Genomic DNA, 20,961 nt, shown 5'->3' with positions numbered 1-20,961 from the left:
CTAAATAGTTATTATGTATTATTTAAACAAAAATGTATAATATTGATATTTAATTTATTTTTGGGGCTTGTTTAAGATCTAGAATAGGTTTTTTTTGGATGAAAATAGAGACCCAAGCTGGCCTATCAATGTCGGCTACCCATAAACATATCTAGTCAATTTAGTCAATGGTATTCTCGTAAACATTATATTTAGTTACCACCCATTACGTCATGAGCTCATCCATATCACATCAATCAGTGCACTTCCTTCTGTAAAAATATATCTTGAAATAAATATTGAAAAAAATGAATATATAATCCTTTTGTGTTAAGATATGTCTCAGCATTTACTAGATGCCAAATTTACACCAACTAGCACACAACTCAAGTGACACTTATACCACCACATAAGCGATGTTTGTTTCCACCATTAAATCCACATATTTATGGACCATATTCTCGCATCTAAATACGTCTTGATTTAAGTTTAGCAAGATATTTAATGCACGTCCCTCCACGCCTGTGGCTCCCGGTGCCCGACTTTGGTGTTAAATCAGCCGTTCGATTTGTAGTTGGTTCCGATCCTGTTTGAAATATTTCCTAAAACCCATAGCACACATTTGTGAAAAACTGAAATGATTCCATACCATCATTTGAGCATAGTAAATATCTCAAATTGTGATCTACATATGAAATGAATGTAATCCCCACTTTTTTTTTTTTGAAAACTAATGGAATCCCCACTTGAAGTTCTCTATCCCTTCCACAGATTTGGGCAATGTGTCATCTTTGCCCATAGTCTGCCAAGGGTAGACATGTCAAAGCAGGTTATGCTGGGTCATGAAAAAGCTGAGAGAAAACTACAAGCCCGAGTTTGGCCCAGCCTATAACCTAAAATACTTATCAGTTTCCATATTTGAATGGAGTAGTTATTATTATTGTTACTCTAAAATAAAAAAAAGTATGAGTATTAATATTTAATTTACTTTTTTGGTTTGTTCAGGCTTTGGAATAGGTTTTTAGGATGAAAATAGAGGCCCAACCTAGGCCGGTCAAGGCGGGATGCCCATAAACAGATCTAGTGAATTGCATTTTCATAAACATTATATTTAGCTACCACCAGTTATGACATGAGTATCACACCTATATCTACATCAATCAATGCACTTCCTCCTATATAAAAAATATCTCTCGAAATAAATCTAGAAAACAAATATAACATTATAATATTTTGCAACCAGATTTGTTTGGTATTTACTAGACGTCAGATTTACGTCAACAACAACCTAGCTCAAATGACACTTGTACCACCACCTAAGGTCTGGTGTTGGTTTCTACCATTAAATCCACATATTAATCATCCTCACATCCAAATTTGTAATAATATAACTTTAGTAGGATATCAATACGCGTCCCTCCCTCCATGCCGCGGCCGCCTATAAAACCACCCCATAGCCCTTCCCCCCTCCCCCATCGGCCATCCATCTACCATCACATTCACAAACTCACAATTTTTCACATCACCATGTTCTTTAGTTCCTTAGGCTTGAGAGCAAACCCTACCCAGGGTAGCCCAAGCTGGATCTGAACTTTGTGTTCTTCACATAATCAATCACACACACATCCCGACCGGGTCCGAATAGAAGTATAGAACACAAAGAGGGGGCTGACGCTGACCGGTGGGGCCCACCGGCCCGGCCCGACCACAACTCCTAGTGGGGGTCCCCCGTGGTGCAGCGCACGTGCGAGGTCGTTACCCCTCTCCGACTCCCTCCCCCGTAAAACCAAGCCGCGGACTTCTCTTTTTTCTTTTCTTTTCTCTATGGAGATAGCTTCCGCGGCCGCCCACCAAATCTCGCCCATGGTTTCCTCCCGCGACCCCGGCGAGGAGGCCAGCGCGCCGCCGCCCCCGCCCCCGCGCCGCGGCGAGAAGCGGCGAATGCGCGGCCGCACCCCGTCGCCGGAGCCGGCCTCCGCGCCGCAGGTACGTGCTTACGAGGCCGGATTTGCATGTGGTGTTAGTAGGGTAGATCAGGGGGGAACACGCCGCCTTCTTCGTCGTCGTACGTGGTGGTGGATTCCTTTTTGTTTGTTATATATATAATTTTTGTTCCGTCTCGCCCTTCACGTTTCGAGGAACTGTTCATTTGGTAGGCGACTGTTGCACGTAAGGAATCGTTGCCGTGGGTTTGGGGTTCGTTCGTTTTGATTGGAGAGGATAGAATTCTGTCTGTATGGATCGTGAATTTAGTTCTCTGGTATGGAGCATGTGGGGGGAGTTTCTATTTGTGTGTTGTTTGGGTGCTATCAGGTCGGATGAGTAGCAATGAGATGCGAATTTCTGGATGCGATGCGTTTGATTTGGGGTTCTTAGATTAGGTCGGGAGAGCATTGGGTGGATCGATGAATAATGTGTCCTAGAGAGAAAAACTTATGGATCCTGAGAATTGTAGGTTTAAAATTGATATGCGATTCGGATGCCGCAACAGATTGGCATCTTCCCCTAGGTAACTCTGGGTTCTGTTGTTCCTGATTTGAGATTAAAGGAATAATTTCCCCCAACCTATCATGTCGATCTGTAAATTGGTGATGCAAATTTGTGTGTGATTTCAGTGGCTGTAACTAATTCGATGTTCTTGGCCTATTGGGGGAATTTGGGATTTGGCCCGGCGAAAAAACTTGGATTTGCCCTTGTGCTAGTAGATTGACAAATCCATGAATTGATTATATGATATAAATATATGCCAATCTATGAGAAAATTCTACTAAATCAAATCAACTTTCCTCAAGTAATGATGTTGGAACTAAAGTCCATTGATCGACCAATCATGAACTCAAGCATATACATGCGGATATGTAAACAAATTTTGATGAATGGTATCGTGCAATATTATTTATTTTCCATTGGTAAATGTTAAATTGTTAACTTGTAATAGAAATTTCTCTGTCCTATAAGAACATCCAATCTGTGGCACTTTCCTGATGAATGAAATATTCAAGGTACAAGCTAATTTTGTAAGACTACTCCTTTTCAGGATCTCTGCCCATCAGGAGCTTGCGGGGACAATGTTGCTGGAGCTACAACTGTAATTCCTTGAAAAGTTTTGATTTTATTAGCTGAATGTTGTCATTTCTATTCCTCTACAGCTTTATTATTATTGGCTAATTAATTTTTCATGCTATTTTATCTTACTTTTATGAACAGACAAATGGAAAGTGGCATCCACATGAATCGTACAGACCTGAAATTGATGATGCCCCTGTTTTCACTCCAACGGAAGAGGTTTGTGTACATTTATCTTACATAACTATTCCATGAGATATGCTGATAGCATAGTAATAGTTAGCTAATCGTTCTTTCCCTTCAGGAGTTTAAAGATCCAATTAGATATATTACGAGCATTCGTCCCCAAGCAGAAAAGTATGGAATTTGTCGTATTGTTCCACCATCTTCTTGGCGACCGCCTTGTTCTCTGAAGGAGAAGAACTTCTGGGAATGTACAGAGTTCAATACCCGTGTTCAACAAGTTGACAAGCTTCAAAACCGGGAACCCACAAAGAAAAAATCACAACCTCGAGTTCAGAAGAAGAGGAAGAGGAGAAAGAGACTGAGATTTGGGATGACTCACAGGCGTCCTAGTGCAAATACATCAGAAGACTGCGCAGATGCAGACGAGAAGTTTGGCTTTCAATCTGGCTCAGATTTCACACTAGATGAGTTTCAGAAATATGCAGATGAGTTTAAGCAGCAGTATTTTGGAATAAAGGGAAGTGACGAAATCCCTCTTTCTGAAATTAAAAAGAAGAAAAAAAATTGGCAACCATCGGTCGATGAAATAGAGGGAGAATATTGGCGGATAGTTGTATGCCCCACTGACGAAGTTGAGGTATTTAGTTTGCTATCTGTGCATCATCTTCCTATTTAACTATTAATACATACTGATAAGCATCGGACTCTCTTTGACTAGGTGGATTATGGTGCTGATTTGGACACTTCAATGTTCAGTAGTGGATTCTCTAAATTATCTTCAGATTCAAATAGACGAGATCCATATGGTTTATCTTGTTGGAATTTGAACAATCTTCCACGTATTCCTGGGTCTGTACTGTCATTTGAAACTGAGGATATATCTGGCGTCGTAGTCCCTTGGCTTTATGTAGGGATGTGCTTCTCATCATTCTGTTGGGTAAGCTTTTATTTTCTCATTGACCCATTTTTACAATGTTATCATTCTGTTGGTAATAGTATAATAGCCGTTTGCCTAGGTAAAAGTAATCTAATTAACTTCCTTGCTTGTTGAAGAATGAACATATTATTGCTCTATGGGATTGGAAAATGCTACTAGCCTAGTGATATTCTAACCTGGCAGTGCTATTCAATCTTCTTAGTGGATTAACATAAGATGAATGTTTACATAGTAGGAAAATATGTGATTTTTAATTGATTATGATAATTATTCTTGGCTGATATCTCTCTCTTGAACTTTGTAGCACGTGGAAGATCATTTCCTTTATTCTATGAATTACATGCATTTTGGTGAACCAAAAGTATGGTATGGTGTTCCTGGTGCTGATGCAGTGAAGCTGGAAGAAGCTATGAGAAAGAACTTACCAAGATTGTTTGAAGAACAGCCTGATCTCCTACATGAGCTGGTAACCATTTGAAATTGCATGTTTGTTATGTAATAGAATTGACCCTGTGATTCTAACAACATGAATTCACTGATTGCAAAATAAACTTTTTGGATATATTGCGAACTGGAAACAACTTAGCATCCATGTACTGAAATTCAAAGGAAAACATTATTTTCTGTTCCATTTTAGTACTCTATTTATTATCATTGCCTAGTGCCTACTACCAGTCACAAATTCTTGCTGACACTACACAGTGGTTCATCTGAGAATAATTATCTTCCTGTATTGTACAAATAAATATGCTGCATCTTCATTCATTTTCATCCTAAATTTTCATGGTGCAGGTTACGCAATTATCTCCTTCTGTTCTTAAATCAGAAGGAGTTCCTGTTTATCGTGTTGTTCAGAATCCAGGCGAGTTTGTTCTAACGCTACCGCGAGCTTACCATTCTGGGTTCAACTGTGGCTTCAACTGTGCGGAGGCAGTAAATGTCGCACCTGTGGATTGGCTGCCTCACGGACAATGTGCTGTTGAGCTCTACAGGGAGCAGCGGCGCAAGACATCCATATCACATGACAAATTATTACTAAAAACTGCAAATGAAGCTGTCAGACAGCTTTGGATGAACCTTAGCGACTGCAAAAGTGAACAAGGAGTATACAGATGGCAGGATACTTGCGGAAAGGACGGAATGCTGACAAGTGCAATTAAGGTACTCACTAGTTTAGGCCGTTGTTATTTATCACTGATTATTAATCAGCTGTGACTCAAAGGATTAACTCTTTCTTTTTCATCAAAAAGACTAATTACTCATATTTTGGTTGTACTATATTGCAGACAAGGGTTAAAATGGAGAAGGCAGCACGGGGAGGGAATATGGCACTGCGATATAAGAAAATGGATGGGGATTATGATTCAGCTGACCGGGAATGCTTTTCATGTTTTTATGATCTCCATTTGTCAGCTGTCAGCTGCCAATGCTCCCCAAATCGTTTTGCTTGCTTAAACCATGCAAACATTCTATGTTCATGTGAAATGGACAGAAAAACCGCGTTGTTGCGGTATACCATAGAGGAGCTCCATACTCTTGTTGCAGCTCTAGAGGGTGATCCAACTGCGGTCTACCAGTGGGGACAGAATGATTTAGGTTTAGTCTGCCCATCTGGTTCTACTCAGTACAAGAAGATGGACTTGGGTGAAAACACGGAATTTCCGGATTCAGCAACCAACGTCAATCATGGCTGCAGCTTAGGAAGTCAAGATCAATATCACTATGACCCCGCAAAGCCAGCAGGATACCAGCAAGAGAAGGGAATCCAGATTGCTTCAGAAAAACATGATAAGAACAAGATGGTTGTCAATCTTGAGTCTCCAGCAACAGCTAGTAATCCAAGCAGGTCAAAGTCTGACTGCAGTGGCTCACTGTCCTTGAATCATTCATCTGAGTTACCATCTTCAAGAATTCAAACAGGAAATTCTACGCTAGCTTCCATTACCACAGAGAAACTGTTTGGTGTTGACATTAAATCCAATTTAGCACAGTCTTCTGATGGCCAAGTTAGTCAATTGGCCAAGCCTTCCTCGAGCCAAACTGATGAAGTCTCTAAGCCAGCAATAGCTAAGTATACGGTTGAGCTGCTAGACAGTGGAACAATGATGATTGGTAAAAAGTGGTGCAATCAGCAAGCTATATTCCCCAAAGGTATATACACTGAACAATGCAATGATTATTTTTGTCTTCTGGTAATATGTACATCCTCCAGAAATATCACTAATAGAAATTCATCTATGCAGGATTTAAGAGTCGAGTTACATTTCATAGTGTACTAGATCCAACAAGGACATGCTGCTACATCTCCGAAGTTCTTGATGCTGGGCTTCTTGGACCATTGTTTAGGGTACGCTTTTATTATAAACGCTTCTTGTTTTTCTAAATTTCAGGATTTGTCTGCTTTCCTTCATTGTGCTCACATAAGCTACTGAATTAATAACAGGTGACTGTCGAAGGTCTTCCAGAAGTTTCGTTTACTCACACATCACCAATGCAATGTTGGGACAGTGTAAGAGACAGAGTAAATGAAGAAATAGCAAAACAAATAAGTTTTGGAAAATCTGGCCTTCCTGATTTTCTATCCTGCAATTCTTTGAATGGACTTGAAATGTTTGGGTTCTTATCCTCCCCTATAATTAAGGTAGATTTTTACGATATCCACAGTATTTATTTTTGTGAAACCTGGTCACTTCAAGTAACTAGTTGAATATTACACAAAAATTCTTTGTTGTTCAACAGGAAATCGAGGCTCTAGATCCCTGTCACCAATGCTTGGACTATTGGTTGTCAAGGGTTTCTTCTGTTGGAACTGAACTCCCCTCGGAATCTGTGATGGCAGCAATGGTTAATGACTCCACTAACCCCCCAATAAAGTTGCTCGGGATTGAGATTAACCGGAGGGAATCAGAACAATCAAGTAGCTTCAATAATTCCTGTGTGAGGAGGTCACACTTGGCAGGTTGCTGAAGAAGGCTAGCTAAGCTCCCAGAAGAACCAGAGCTAATGGCGATGAAAAGAAGTATTCAGTAGCAGTCTAGTGGATCAGATAGCAGTGGTATCATCTGGAGTGGCAATTGCCACTCTCCAGGATGAGATGAACAATAATGTAGATACATAGTGCCATGAATAGATCAGAAATTTCAGATAACTCATCCTAGACAGCTTCCCTAGGGAACCATTAGAATTGAAATAGAGCCACCATTGGTTTGCATTCTTCTAGAATTGCATTTCTTGATATTCATTTCAGCTTGATCCCAATTCATTTCTAACTTGATGGCAACAAGTTATTGTATTCTCTAATTGTTTCTGGATTAGCCAGTTTATTGTGACCAATGTAACAAGTTGATGTTTCCTGTCGACATAAAGCTTACATGTACAAACCTTGGCAGCTACCAATTGGAAATGAAAGGAAGAAAATGTTTTCGGACTTATGGCTATTTCTTCTACTTCAATTTAAATGAATTGTCTTTTCTTACCATATAAATGCGATGAATCTGTCCTCATTCAGGGCTAATGTTGCAAGGGGTTACTTTAATTGATTGTTTTGTCCTTAATAGTGATGCCAATTAAATCATACTCCCACCGATTTTTAAATATGCGCTGTTTTTGGCTTTTAGATATAACACTTAACTAATTTTTATCTAAAAGTATTTCTCATGGTGAATATCACATAACATAAATCTCACTATGTTTAACTATATCTAAATAAGTGAAAGGTGAAACCCTGCATGCAAAACTACAGTGCCACATCATTAAGTGATTATAAAGCATTCGATTTTCAATTCAGACATTACAGGCCGTTGGATCCTTTAATTGGCAAAAATATCTTCCCAGTCCTTTTAGAAATTTATTTTACAAAGAGTTCCTCAAATAATAGTGTTATTCTTCGCCGCCTGAACGACACCTCCCCTTCTCTCAGACGCCTCAGTTTCCTCCTCCGCACCCCATGCAGTGACGCAACTGTGGGGCTATCCTTCCTGCACCTACGCAGCATCCGCTCCACCATGGTCCATGGGCATTCCCAACCTCCTAGGTTTAGACATTGCCTATAGCAGAATGCATATGTGCTGTTCAATAGTCCATTGAAATATATGATTCAGCCAATAACTAATTAGGAAAGCAATTTTGTCCTCAAAGCATCATTTGAATGAATGCAGATGTGTAGATAAATTTATTCAGGCACCTCTTGCGGCAACCTGATAACTCAGTTATCAGTAACAATACCCTTCATTATTGCACTCCACATAATTGGCTTTCAGTTGCTCACCTTGCTTATGTTGGCCATTTACCTTCATTAGGTTTCAATTAATGTTATATTGCGTTCATATCTGGAAATAAAGAAAACAATATAATGAGAAAGTAATCTTAGGGCATGTTCAAAGCTAGAGCCCAGTGCAGGCTCTCTACACTCCATGTCAGCGAAAAAACTCCTATATACAAAGGATGGTCTCTTTAGCTGACTCTCCATTAATACAGGCTAATAAATGGCTAATAAATTCATCATGTATACTAGATCAAATGTAAATTTTAGCCTTCCATAAATTGTGCAAACAACAAGCTATTATTTAAGCAAACAGTAAGCTATCATATAAAAAAAGACAATGAGCATACCAGCACACACATACTATTATTTTAAGCAAACAGTAAGCTAAATTACATTATTTCGTTATATAGAGTAGTTCTACTTTTTTCCAAGCGCTGCCATATATGTGCAACTAAATCTTTCTTGAGTTGCATATGAGTTGGACGATCACGAATAGATGAATTCCTTCGTAGTACTGCAGCAAAGCATGGGTTGGGGTTGGAGGAGTTGCTCACTTCCGGTGGCAGAACGATTGATGCTCCTGGGTTCTCATTCAAATCCAAAGGAATTTCAGTCATTTCCTTTTCATCTTCAACTATCATATTGTGAAGAATAATACAAGCTTACATTATGTTGATAGCATCACCCCTCTGTCACATCCGGGCTGGACGACATACGATGTTAAAGTGAGACTGCAACACACCAAAGGCTCGCTCAACATCCTTCCTCTCTTCCTCTTGACGGGCTGCATATAATATATCTTCATCTGTCTGAGAAAGTTGTATTGTCTTCACGAATGTTTTCCACTCAGGATAAATTCCATCAGCAAGGTAGTACCCCGTGTTATATTGGTTCCCATTTACAGTAAACTGCACACGAGGAGCTTCCCCTATCAATGCATCAATGAACAACGGTGACTTGTTTAACACATTGATGTCGTTATTGGATCCTGTAGTACCAAAAAAAAGCATGCTATATGCGAAGGTCTTTCGATGCTACCGCTTAGAGGATCATGGTAGGAACTCCCTTGTCACCACGAGTAAATTGGCCGCGCCGAGAGACCGGGCAATTTTTTCATGCCCAATGCATGCAGTCTATACTTCCTAACATGCCAGGAAAACCACGCGACTTAGCAACCTGTAGCAATCTTTCAACCTCATCATTCCTTGGAGCTCGTAAGTACTCTTCACTAAATATTTCAATGACTCCTTTAGCAAATTTGCCCAAACACTCCAAAGCTATACTAGGACCAATCTTTAATACCTCGTCAAGTTGGTCCACCGGAGTTCCATATGCTAGCATATGAATGGCGGCTGTACACTTCTGAAGTGGTGAATGTCCTGCTCTACCAGTGGCATCCACTCTATTAGTAAAATAAGGAGACCATTCACTAAGGGCCTCCTCATCCGAAACCTCCTATGGAACATCTCATCGGTGTAGATAGGGGACTCGGAGAAGTAGTTGGCCACAAGATCCTCATTGCCATCTTCTTGGTTTCTTGGTATATACGGTCTTGTACCACTTTGACGTTGACAATGAGATGGCTCAGCTGTTATCTTGTCCTTCATCCTGATAATAATCTGCTCACTATATTCATCTAAAAACACCAACTCAGCAAGAAAATCATCCATGTTATATATATCCATAGGATCAAAGTTGTCGAGGTTGATGGCGGCATCGTCGTCAAGGTCGATGGCAGCATCATCGATGTTGAGTTCGGCGCCGACGACGTCAAGGTCGATGCCGGTATCGTCATCGAGATCGGTGTCATGGTCGAGGTCGACGGCACCATCGTTGTCGAGGTTGGCGTCAGAGTCAATGTTGATGGCACCATCGTCGCCGAGGTTGGAGCTAGCACCAGTGTCGAGATCAGAATCGTCGGCGAGACCATCTTCTAACTGGTTGATTTCATCGGAAGACACCATGTGATCTGACATACATTCATAGATACATATATCTCAGATTGAGATTCTGAAGATAAACATGCCCATCAATCATATCTTGGAATCAATCCCCGCATAAAAAAAAAAGAACAGGTAGTATAGTTTCAGTAACCTTCAATAAACAGTCATCCAGAAACAACCATTCAGCATGCACTTAGTAATAATATGGAAATGAGTTGAAAGTGTAAACTTGCATATATGGTTATTACATGAACGAAAGAATAATCTTATTCACCACACACCGCCAAGAGCGTCGTCGTTCACAAAGCGTTTCGATGGCCTCTTTCTACGTTTCTCTTCCAATGCCAACTTACACGGTAACAAAGTCATAAATAAAAATAAATAAAATTTATAAAACTACATGTACTTTGATGAAAACTATCGCAAAAGAATGCGCATCACAAAATTATAGATTTTGTGTTAAATTTATCCGATTTAAGGTATCATATAAAAATATAGATGTAGCATAATTTTATCACAAAACCACAATTGTTATAACTTATAATAAATAATAGTGCTAGGGATCTAAACTCTACAATTTGTAGTACAAATTTTGTAATTTAGTGAAATTTGTAGTTCTTTGATAACTTCACTAAATCTATAGTTTTGTGATAAATATATAGTTTTGTGATGCAATGACTAAATCTGTAGCTTTGTGATTCATGTAGTAGTTCTGTGATAGTTTGATCCACGTATATATAGTTTTGTAAAATTTACTTTTTTTAAAAAAGATATTTTGGTCAATTGTGATAAAGTGTTAAGTGGCTCATAAAACGACTTGCAAGTAAAGTGGTGCTAGTTAGATAGCCGTTCAGCTCCACGAAGAAGTGCAATTTTCTCACAAATATAAAACAAGACTGCCATATAAATGGTAGGAGTAAATTCAGTTAATTTTAGAATCTGCCATTGTAGGACACAATACTGCACTACTAGCAAATAGAGATAATAGGGAGACCATCTCTTGCAACAATATTCTAAGTTATCTCTTATTCAGATAAAAAACAAAATGGATAAAAAAGGATGCCAGCACTAATATTAGTCAGAGCACAACATCGATTGTAGTGGGGCATTAGATGCGTGACATTTTGATCTGTGAGGGATCATTTGGAGTTGCACTTTCCCATTGCTGCCTTTATTTGCATTGCCATTGGCATCACCGACATGTGGCACTACCTCCACACCTGTAAACACGGCAATTGGTTCATTCCCAAAGTCACTGTTACTGCGGAAGAACCTAGCGATGCAGAACCTGCCTGAGCCAAGGTTGACAAGTTGTGGATCCTTGCACTCCCTCCATTCCTCTGGCAGGTTGAGTTCCTTCCAAGGGCCCACTAGCTGTGGCTGGGAGTCCATGGCAGAGAGGTCAGCCGCAGCCAAGCGCCGGGCCTCAGCAGAGAGGCCAAACCAGAGGTTGAACTCAGGCACATAATCAATCCTGCCATGGAATGGCAGTGTCCACTTTGCCAACTTGGCTCCATGAGTGGCTTGCTGTCTCCAGGCAGTAGGTGCCGATGCCATTGACAGATAAGCAAATGTGTGAGCCACCGCCAAGCACAGCGTAGGAGCTGATCTCTGGGTCTGGGCTGCTGCAGCAGCTGTGACAGTGCTTGGGTTCACAGACAAAAGGCGGAGGTGGAAGTTAATGGCAGTGCCAGGCCTTTCTGTAGGAAGATAATGTAGACTTGCGGTATACGAAGGCCTCAAACTGATCGCTGTTGAAGCCCAACTCCGGTTTGGGAATCCTCTCCATGACAAAGAGGCTGCTGCCATAGCCATCATGGGAACGAACTACGAAGACAGACAAGGGCATCGACTTGGGCTTGTGAAGACTGGGCATGGTTCCTACCTCGCACGTATCTGCGTTGACGAGGAATGCGCGGCCAGACTGATCCGTGCAAATCACCTCGCGGCTAGCAAGCGGGAAACAGTCCATCTTCGATTGGTTGTTGACGTTGAGAGCTGAAGCTCGGAAGTTGATGCTGGAGAAGGGAAGCCCCATACTATCCATCATCGTGCCAGCTGCCTGTTTAAACTTTTGCCAGAATTCGCCAACCTTCTGTGTCGGTGGAGGTGTTGCCGGATAGAATAACTGCTGGTGCATCATGTCGAAGTACCATAGCGATTTGACATCAGGGTTGCGGTTGCCCACGATCAGATTAAGAAACCGCCGCGAGAAATCAATCGTATCCCTTAACCAGTGGCTTAACCTGATTCGTATCCCTCACCACGATACTGCATATCTTGACCCCCCCCCTCATTTATTAAAACCGGTGCAATATGACTCCCTCAGCGGTTTTGGAGGGTGGCTTCGCTGACATGTCATCTACGCGGCGGTGTTGACCTAGTCTTTATGCCACACGGTATTGACGTGACGTTTATATGACATTAGAATTAAAAAAAATATGTGAGACTCATTTGTCATTTACAAAAAATGATTTGTGGGACCCACATGTCATGATCTCTCTTTTTCCCTCTCACCCCTTTCTCTTCACATGAGCACTGCTCTAAGGCATGTTATTTATCTTCTCTACCGAATGTCAAACTACACATGCAATGCATGATTATTTCAGCTCTCTTTGTTGGGGGGAAATAGCACCAAAAGTCCAAAACAGAGATCAAATATGGGGAGGCGAAATATCCCGCAAAAAATTGACCACGAGACAAGACTAATTTACCTCTAGAACGCACGAAATTGGGGGAGAAAAACTGGAAACAACCGAACACGCACAGCACAAAACAACCAGACGCTGCTCGCAACAAGACCCAAAAAAAATGTGGAAACACATAGGCGAATCCATCTACTTCACCGCAAATCAGCATCAAATTACAAGGGGAATAGTAACCAATCGAAAGGCAAGGCAGAATGAGCACTCGCACGCGCGAACACACACATGCACACGAGGACGAGCCAAGCAATGCAGTGCGGCATACGAGACAGGGGGAGGAGAGGATGAAGAGTGAGGATGAATTCTAATCTCTCGGGTGGATGCCCACCCGTTTCTTGCATGTCAATTAAATAATTATGAAAAAATTTCAAAAAAATTACAAGATAGATTAATATGTAATATATCACTTCACAAACATGCAAGTTCAAATTCAAATTTTACAAGTTGTAACGAAAATAACAAATTAAACTTTTAGTATACGTATATTTACAGTCAAATTTGTTATTTTTGTTACAACTTGTAGAAGTTAAATTTGAACTTGCATGTTTGTGAAGTAATATATTCATATTATCCTATCATGTCAATTTTTTTTAAAACTTTCCATAACCATTTAGATGACATGCAAGAAACAGGTGGACATTCACCCGAATGCTTAAAACAGTTTCCCGATGAAGAGTTCCTCGGAAGCTTCATTCGCCACTCCAGCATTTGCCCGCCCGCCGGCCACCGTGCCCATCGCCCACCGCCGCCGTCGCCGCCACTCAAGCCCTCGCCTGCCGCCATCGGATGAAGGTGAAGAGAAAGAGAGAAATAAGGGAGAGAGAGGGGCATGACATGTGGGCCTCACAAAATATTTTGCATAAATGCCAAATGGGTCACATATAATTTTTTAATCTAATGTCACATAAGCGTCATGTCAACGCCACGTGGCATAAAGACCTGGTCAACATTGTCACGTAGACGCCACGTCAGCGAAACCGCCCTTTCAAACCGCTGAGGAAGTCAAATTGCACCGGTTTTAATAGTTAGAGGGTCAAAATATCTGATATTGTGGTTGAGGGATATGGATCAGATTAGGACGCTACTTAACGGAGCCAAAGTGAACTTATTCCCATCCCGTGAAACCTCCTCAACCCGGCCGTTCCCCTAGAATTTGATCGGCAATTAAGGGTGTGTTTGGTTGGCTGCACCGGGGGTGGCTCGCATCCCGCATGCAACCAGCAACGCGTTTGGTTGCCTGCATGGGTGAGCGAGCCAAGATCATCTGATGCAAAAACGGCCGCTGAGCCAGGCTGCGAGGAAACGCGGAAATCGGCCGTAGGTCCTCAGCCAGGCCCAGCTCACGCCGACGCGGGGATGAGCGGATGCAAGTGTGGGATGGACGAGAAAATGAACATTTAGCCACGTTCGAAACACAGTTTTCCTAGAATGCCATCTCGAAAACGCGTTTCACTAAAATTCCAATATAAAGCGCGTGCTCATCACCACTTTGCCATTTTGGCCCTTTTGTGCATTTTCAAAATCATCTTCGCTTCTTCAGTGGATAATGAGACGAAATTGCCCTCCATCCTTCCCCTTCCATGGTGGCAGCCTTGGCAGCGCCATCGGATGAGCCCACCACCGCTGCCGACGACGGCGGGATGGCCAACAGCGCCGTCGGATGAGTCCACGCCCGCTGCCAACGAGGGTATCTGGGTGCGTGGAGCGACAAAACCACCGGCAGCTGCCCCTGCCTGCCGCATCCGGACGGCACCGACGAGGCGGAAGCAGAGGTGAGGTCGTCGAGGAGGCCCCCCCTTCGCCTCCGTCGCCGACGAGGCCATGGGGCCACCTCGAAACCCTAGCCGCCATCGTCGACCACGGCGAAGCGACCTCCGGGATGTCGTCGTCGACCGCGGCGAGGTAGTCGGCGGAGGTGGCAAGGTCGAGGGAAGAGAATATGTCGGAGGACTCGCCGGCCACCTCGTTGTCTGGGCTCCCCATATAGCACTGCTTCAGATGCCATCCATGGAGGAGGAGGAGGAAGACGGTGAGCTGCTCATGGTGGACATGGAGATGGCCGACGAGGACGAGCTCCTCTCCCTCAATGATGGCGGCAAAGGACATGAAAGGCAATTTTATCTCATCATCCGGTGGAGGAGCGAAATTGATTTCGAAAATGTACAAAAGGGCCAAAATTTTGCAAAGTGGCGGTAAGCACGCACTTCATATTAGCATTTTAGCAAAAACACGTTTTCGGAATGGCATTAGAGTGAAACCGTGTTTTGGAAGTGGCTAAATGTCCATTTTCTCGGGATGGACAGGTGCAGCGGCGCGCAGGGGTCGATGCATCCAGAAGGGAGGGCTCGAGGGGCACCGTCGGCGGCAGCGGCACTGCCATCTTCTACCTCCTCTCCTCTTCTCCTAGTAGTTGTCGGCGCCGTCTCCATGGGGAGCTTGAGCTCAACGAAATCCAGAAGAAAGAGAGAGGGCAGGAGGAGGGACGGAGGGAGGGCTAGGGGCATCGTCGTCGCTGCCATCTTCTTCCTCCTCTTCTCCTAGTCGTTGCCGACATCGTCTCCCTCATCGGCCACCGCTTCCCTCCTTCACGAGCTGTGACGCACCAGATCCGACGGCCACAAGCTTCGACACGCTAGATCCGGGAGTCTTCAGCTTCGACGGCACCGGATCCGCAGCCATGAACTCTGCTGGCGGCGGCAAACAGCGGGACTCAAAGGGAGAGTGGCGAGCGTCATGTAGGCGAGCGGCGACGGCAGTTGCGAGATGGCGATGCATTTCTCTCTTCCTTTTTTTTTTCATTTTTTTCTTTTCTTTTTCTATCCGGTTGACCGGATAATCCCGACGATTAATTTATAATAGTGTAATTTAATGTTTGGCACAATTTTTTGGGACTTCCTAGTTTGGCGAATTTTTTCGTCATTGAAATTTGTGCATCTCCAAGAAGTCAGTAGCACTGCATGTAATATGTTGTTATCCTCTCCAATACGAAGAAACTATACTCAATATTCCGAAAACTTCATCTTGGACTTAGTTAAAACTCAATTTAATACCCATGGAGGTAAACTCACCCTCCAATCCAGAATGTATTTTTGATCCAACCAACCAAACATCTTTCGCATACAGTATCTTTAATACAACTAACCAAACAATATCTAACCATATGCAGGTTTATTCAATACAAACAACCAAACAATGCATATGTATATCTTTAACCAGGCCAATCTTAGTCTGGATAAAGGAGATGAACCAGGCTAGAAGTATACGAGCAACCAAACGCACCTAAATTGGGGAGTGTTTCCTGCGCCGCTCATCTCCCTCTGAAAGTCTGGATCAAACTAGCTGGCTACCCAAATAGCCTCTCACGATCACAGGCTCACAACCTCACAGATATAGTGACAAATCGCACGAGCTGGAGCTATCATAGATTGAAGGAAAGTAAAAAACCAAGGAAAAATTAATAAACAGATAAGGGAAAGAAATAAAAATACTACTCCTTCCGTATTAATAAATAGATGGTGTTATTGATTTTTCTTTATCTAACATTTCATACTCGTCTTAGGAAAAATATAAGTAATGATTAAAATATCTTTAATGATAATAAATTATATTTATATGTTTTTCTTAAAAAAAATATCCAAACATCATATCTAAAAGTCAACAACGTCATATATTAAAAAAACTAGTGAACGTGCACGTGCAAAGCACATTGATATATACAATTGAAGAAAAATGCATTCATTGCTAATGTACATCTACATATACTCACAAATTAAAGCTCATAATCATTGATAAAAATAAAAGTATTGTAAACATTGTCTTGGTAATTCATTGAATAAAACTAATTTGTTATTGTATTATATAGCGTAACAGATGTTTTTCAGTGAGAATCTTATTTTCATTACTTTATGCCTTGGACTACATGCAATAGATAATGGTTAAGCCTGTAAGAGTTAAACTATTATGAGAACAAACGACGATAGATAACTCAAGAAAAAGTGAGATAGCAGCCATGTATTATCAAAAGCTAGTAAATGTACAAATGCAGCTTAAAATAGATCAGTGAATCAGCAATGGATGTTTCCCAATTTTCCTCTTTCACGGTCTGCTGAGCATTAAATAGTTTGATTTGGATATATAAACATGTACATGAGATTTTAATGAGATAATTTTCCACACATTTAGCAGGGTAAACTCAGGCCAAAATAATGATTGAAACAAAACTTCTCTAAATTATTTTCTTTGGGCAAAAAACAAAATTCGGTTTCAACATCTCATAAAGCTCACAGAAAACTGAACTGCAAAATCAGTACTGCAAAGTTTAGGCGCATATATTGTGCTGCATTTGAAGTTACTTTATTATGTATAGATAGACATTATTCTTTCATTTGTAACAACATGATTGGGCATCATTAAAATCCCCGTCCAGGACCGGCCGGGGTACACAAACGACAATGTTGACATTCAGATCCACGTCTTACAAACATCATAAAAGTCTTACATAAATGCAGCGGAAAAACGAAAGATAACAGGAACTAAGCCTTGACTTGATCTGCAGCGGGAACACCACTCCACAGACATCCTCGACGGCACGGACGAAGCCTACTCCTCGGAGAAACCACCATCTGACACATACTTGTACTCTGGGGTTGGGGAAAATAGAGCAAGACTGAGTACTACCCACTGTACTCAGCAAGTCATACCGGAATAGGGGTATGATGCAGGGAATTATCAAAGGAGAGCTAGAGTGGTTCATTTGCATAAAGCGAGCATTTATAAACAGAAGTTGAAAGAATTAAACAGTTGTAATAATTAATCATATTATTCATCCACTGTCCAACGCTATACCACGTTGCGACAGGCCCAACCATCCACCTATAGTATCCAATTTCATTAGACTAAACTAGGGTGAGACTAATCACGGTGAATCTGGTTGACCGCCCATAACCGCAGGCACGACTATTCGAATAGTTTTACTCTGATCAGAGGTGTACAACTGTACCCACAAGACACAGCCCCACGACACGTTTCCGTGCGCCGACATGCCACCACGACATACCGGAAAGAGACCGTAACAGGACCCTTCGCATAACCCCCTCTAACCAAGCACACCACACCTCAGGTTTCACTCCCACTCCTCACAAGGCAGCGGGCAGTCCCCTCTCGTGCCTAGGTGAATCCGGAAGCTGCATAGGCCGTAGCAGGGCCCATCCAAACTCCATCACGCCCACCCTTGCCTGGATGCGTCGGCTAAAGAAAAGCTACACTACAAGTCCAGCCGTTGCCCACGCTGGCTTGTGGTAAGTACGATAAGTTCTTCCAGGGCATCCCGCGAACCGGTCCTTAACTGCCATGGGTGCGACCAACAAAACCATGCACCCACAGCCCACCATGTGATTTATTTTAATTAACCAACACTGAAGCGGTGTCACTAATCCAACATTACCATTAGAACCTACAGTCTAAACATTAATAGGATTTTTCCCCAATGTGTGCTAGTTGAACTAAGCATGGCTAAGCAATTCCTAGTCCAAAGTCTATTCATGTTATAACGCAAGCTAACAAAGGAGCATGGTATCAAAATAGCATGGCTGTAACAATAGGTAAACATCCCATAGTAACATTATAAAACAATGCAGTATTTGAAGAAAAACAATAGACCATTTGCAATATAGGATCAACATGTTCAAGTGACAGGCATAACTTGCCTTGCTCTGCAGTTGGAGGAACCTCGGCGACTATCTCGAAGTACACCGGAGCATCAGAAGAACCGGAATCTAAGCGACATACAAAGCAAACAATGCAAACAGGCTATAAGACTACTGAAACAGAGAACAAAACCATTTTTAATGGATTCTACACATTTTTCTTGATTTACTGAGACTTGAATGGGCTTAAACGGAGCACGGATGAATTAGTTATGAATTTTAGAAGATTCACTGTGTTTATTACTATAATAAAAAGTCCTTAAATCATTTATTGCGCAATATGTCCCAGGGCTGACGTCATCAAAGGGGGGGTGGTGCCGACAGGCGGGGCCCGCATGTCAGCGGCTCAAGGGGAGAGAGGGGCGCCGGCAAGTGGGGCCCCCGGGTCAGCGGCTCAAGGCTGCCGGTCCACCGGACCGACGGCCCAGATCGCCCCCGAGGCCGATCGGACGGGCGGCGGCGACGGCGTGGTGCGGCGGCGAGCCTAGCGGCGGCTAGCGGCAGCCGGAGTAGCGGAAGCGGCGGCGGCGGGTGGAAGCACGGCGCGGGAGCGATGGGAAGCACGAGGGAGTTCGGCGAGATGGGGAAAAAGAGAGAGGGAGTGGCGGTGGAGCTTAAATAGGGGAGGGGAATCCCGGACATGGCCGGTAGGGGCGGGATTCCGCCGGCCAACGCGGGGAGGTGGAGGTGGAGAGAGAGGTGGGATTCGGAATTCGAATCCTGGCCATCTCGGGCGCGGGCGCGAGCGGGAGAGAGGGGGAGTGGGTGCGGGAGGCGCGGCGCATGCGCGGGCGTGGCCGACATGACCCGGAGGAGGCGGGGACGTTGGCACAGCGGCGGTTTCGGCGGTGGTGGCGACGTGGGGCGGGCAGCCGGAGGAAGGGGACGACCCCGACAGGTGGGGCCCACCTGTCGGCGTCCCGGGGAGAGAGGGAGGGGCGGCTTGGGCCGGCCCACAAGGAGGAGGGCGCGCGCGGCGGCGGGGTGGACTGGGCCGACGGCCCAAGAAGAGGAAAAGGAGGGAAAAGAAAAAGAAAAGGAGGAAAAGATTTTCCCTGGGATTTAAAATTGCATGTGCTCAATTTTAATTGGTTAAAATTATTTCGAGAGCTCTGAAAATTCCACTAAAAATCTTGTTAGCGTATTTCGACATGTAGAACTCAAGAAAAATTCCACATGCCAATTCCGATTATTATTTGCATTAATTTATTAAGGTTTTCTCTTGATTTGCACCGGCATTTTCTTAGGATGATTTATAAATTCAATTTTAGGCTTAGGAGGAGAACTTTAGGGTGTGACATTGATGCTCATAGGATGCTGAGGTGACTACCACACAAGATGAAGACCATGTGTGTAGTTGTTCTTGATCACTTAAAGTCGTGGTACGTGGACTGCTACGTCACTGGTCGAAGACCAGTTGTAGTTGTACCTTGTCACGCCCAAAAATTTAGCCCAAATTTCCAGACTATTTTGTGCATTAAATCTCTGTCCAAGAATCACCCAGGGTAAACAAAACGACAAGTAATATACGGTTTCAAACGTAAATAAAGCGTAAAATACTTACAGAAGAGGCACTTAGTCCTCACACCCGAAACGAAAGCAGCAGCAGCGGAAAAAGGCAATCCTAGCAGGGCTTCAGCTCCACTCCACAGGCAAAACTCAACTGGGGTCTGAGCCTTGGTCCTCTAACTCCGTCTTTAGCTCAGAAGCACTACACTTCTGAAAAGGGGGAATAATAGCAAGGCTGAGTACAACCACCGTACTCAGCAAGCCACACCAATGATGCAGGCGTGCAAGGGGATACAAGGATGGCTTGAGGCTATTTGCATAAAGGCAATTGTAAAACATTTATTGAGCAAAACAGTAAAATAGTTGATTAATTAAGGTAATATTAAATCTCCACTGATCAACGCTACACCACGTTGAATAGGCCCAACCAACCCACCTGAACTACAGTGCATTGAGTCGATTTAATAAGTGTGTGACTAATCACGATGAATCTGGTCGATCGCCCATAACCGCGGGCATGGCTATTCGAATAGTTTTACTCTGGCCAGAGGTGCACAACTGTACCCAAAAGACACAATCCACCGGCATGTCACCGCGCCTGTCCGGACACGTCACCATGTCGAGTGATTGTGACAAGACCCTTCATATAACCCTCTCTGACCAAGCA

General features: G+C 43.0%; 1 protein-coding gene across 1 annotated transcript; it reads left to right on the top strand.

Moving 5' to 3' along the window:
- Nucleotides 1-1,803: 1,803 nt before the first annotated feature.
- LOC4338351 (lysine-specific demethylase JMJ18) lies at nt 1,804-7,599 on the top strand. The gene is made up of 11 exons (XM_015784940.3): nt 1,804-1,965; nt 3,017-3,067; nt 3,187-3,264; nt 3,350-3,868; nt 3,950-4,168; nt 4,473-4,634; nt 4,961-5,329; nt 5,455-6,319; nt 6,412-6,515; nt 6,612-6,809; nt 6,908-7,599. The coding sequence occupies exons 1-11, from the start codon at nt 1,804-1,806 to the stop codon at nt 7,133-7,135; spliced, it is 2,955 nt and encodes a 984-aa protein (XP_015640426.2). The 3' UTR covers nt 7,136-7,599.
- The last annotated feature ends 13,362 nt before the right edge of the window (nt 7,600-20,961 follow it).

This window comes from Oryza sativa, chromosome 5 (genome assembly GCF_034140825.1).
Source record: "Oryza sativa Japonica Group chromosome 5, ASM3414082v1".
Classification (NCBI taxonomy): Eukaryota; Viridiplantae; Streptophyta; class Magnoliopsida; order Poales; family Poaceae; genus Oryza; species Oryza sativa.
The sequence above is the reverse complement of the archived record's forward strand: the minus strand, read 5'-3'. Positions and strand labels throughout refer to the sequence as shown.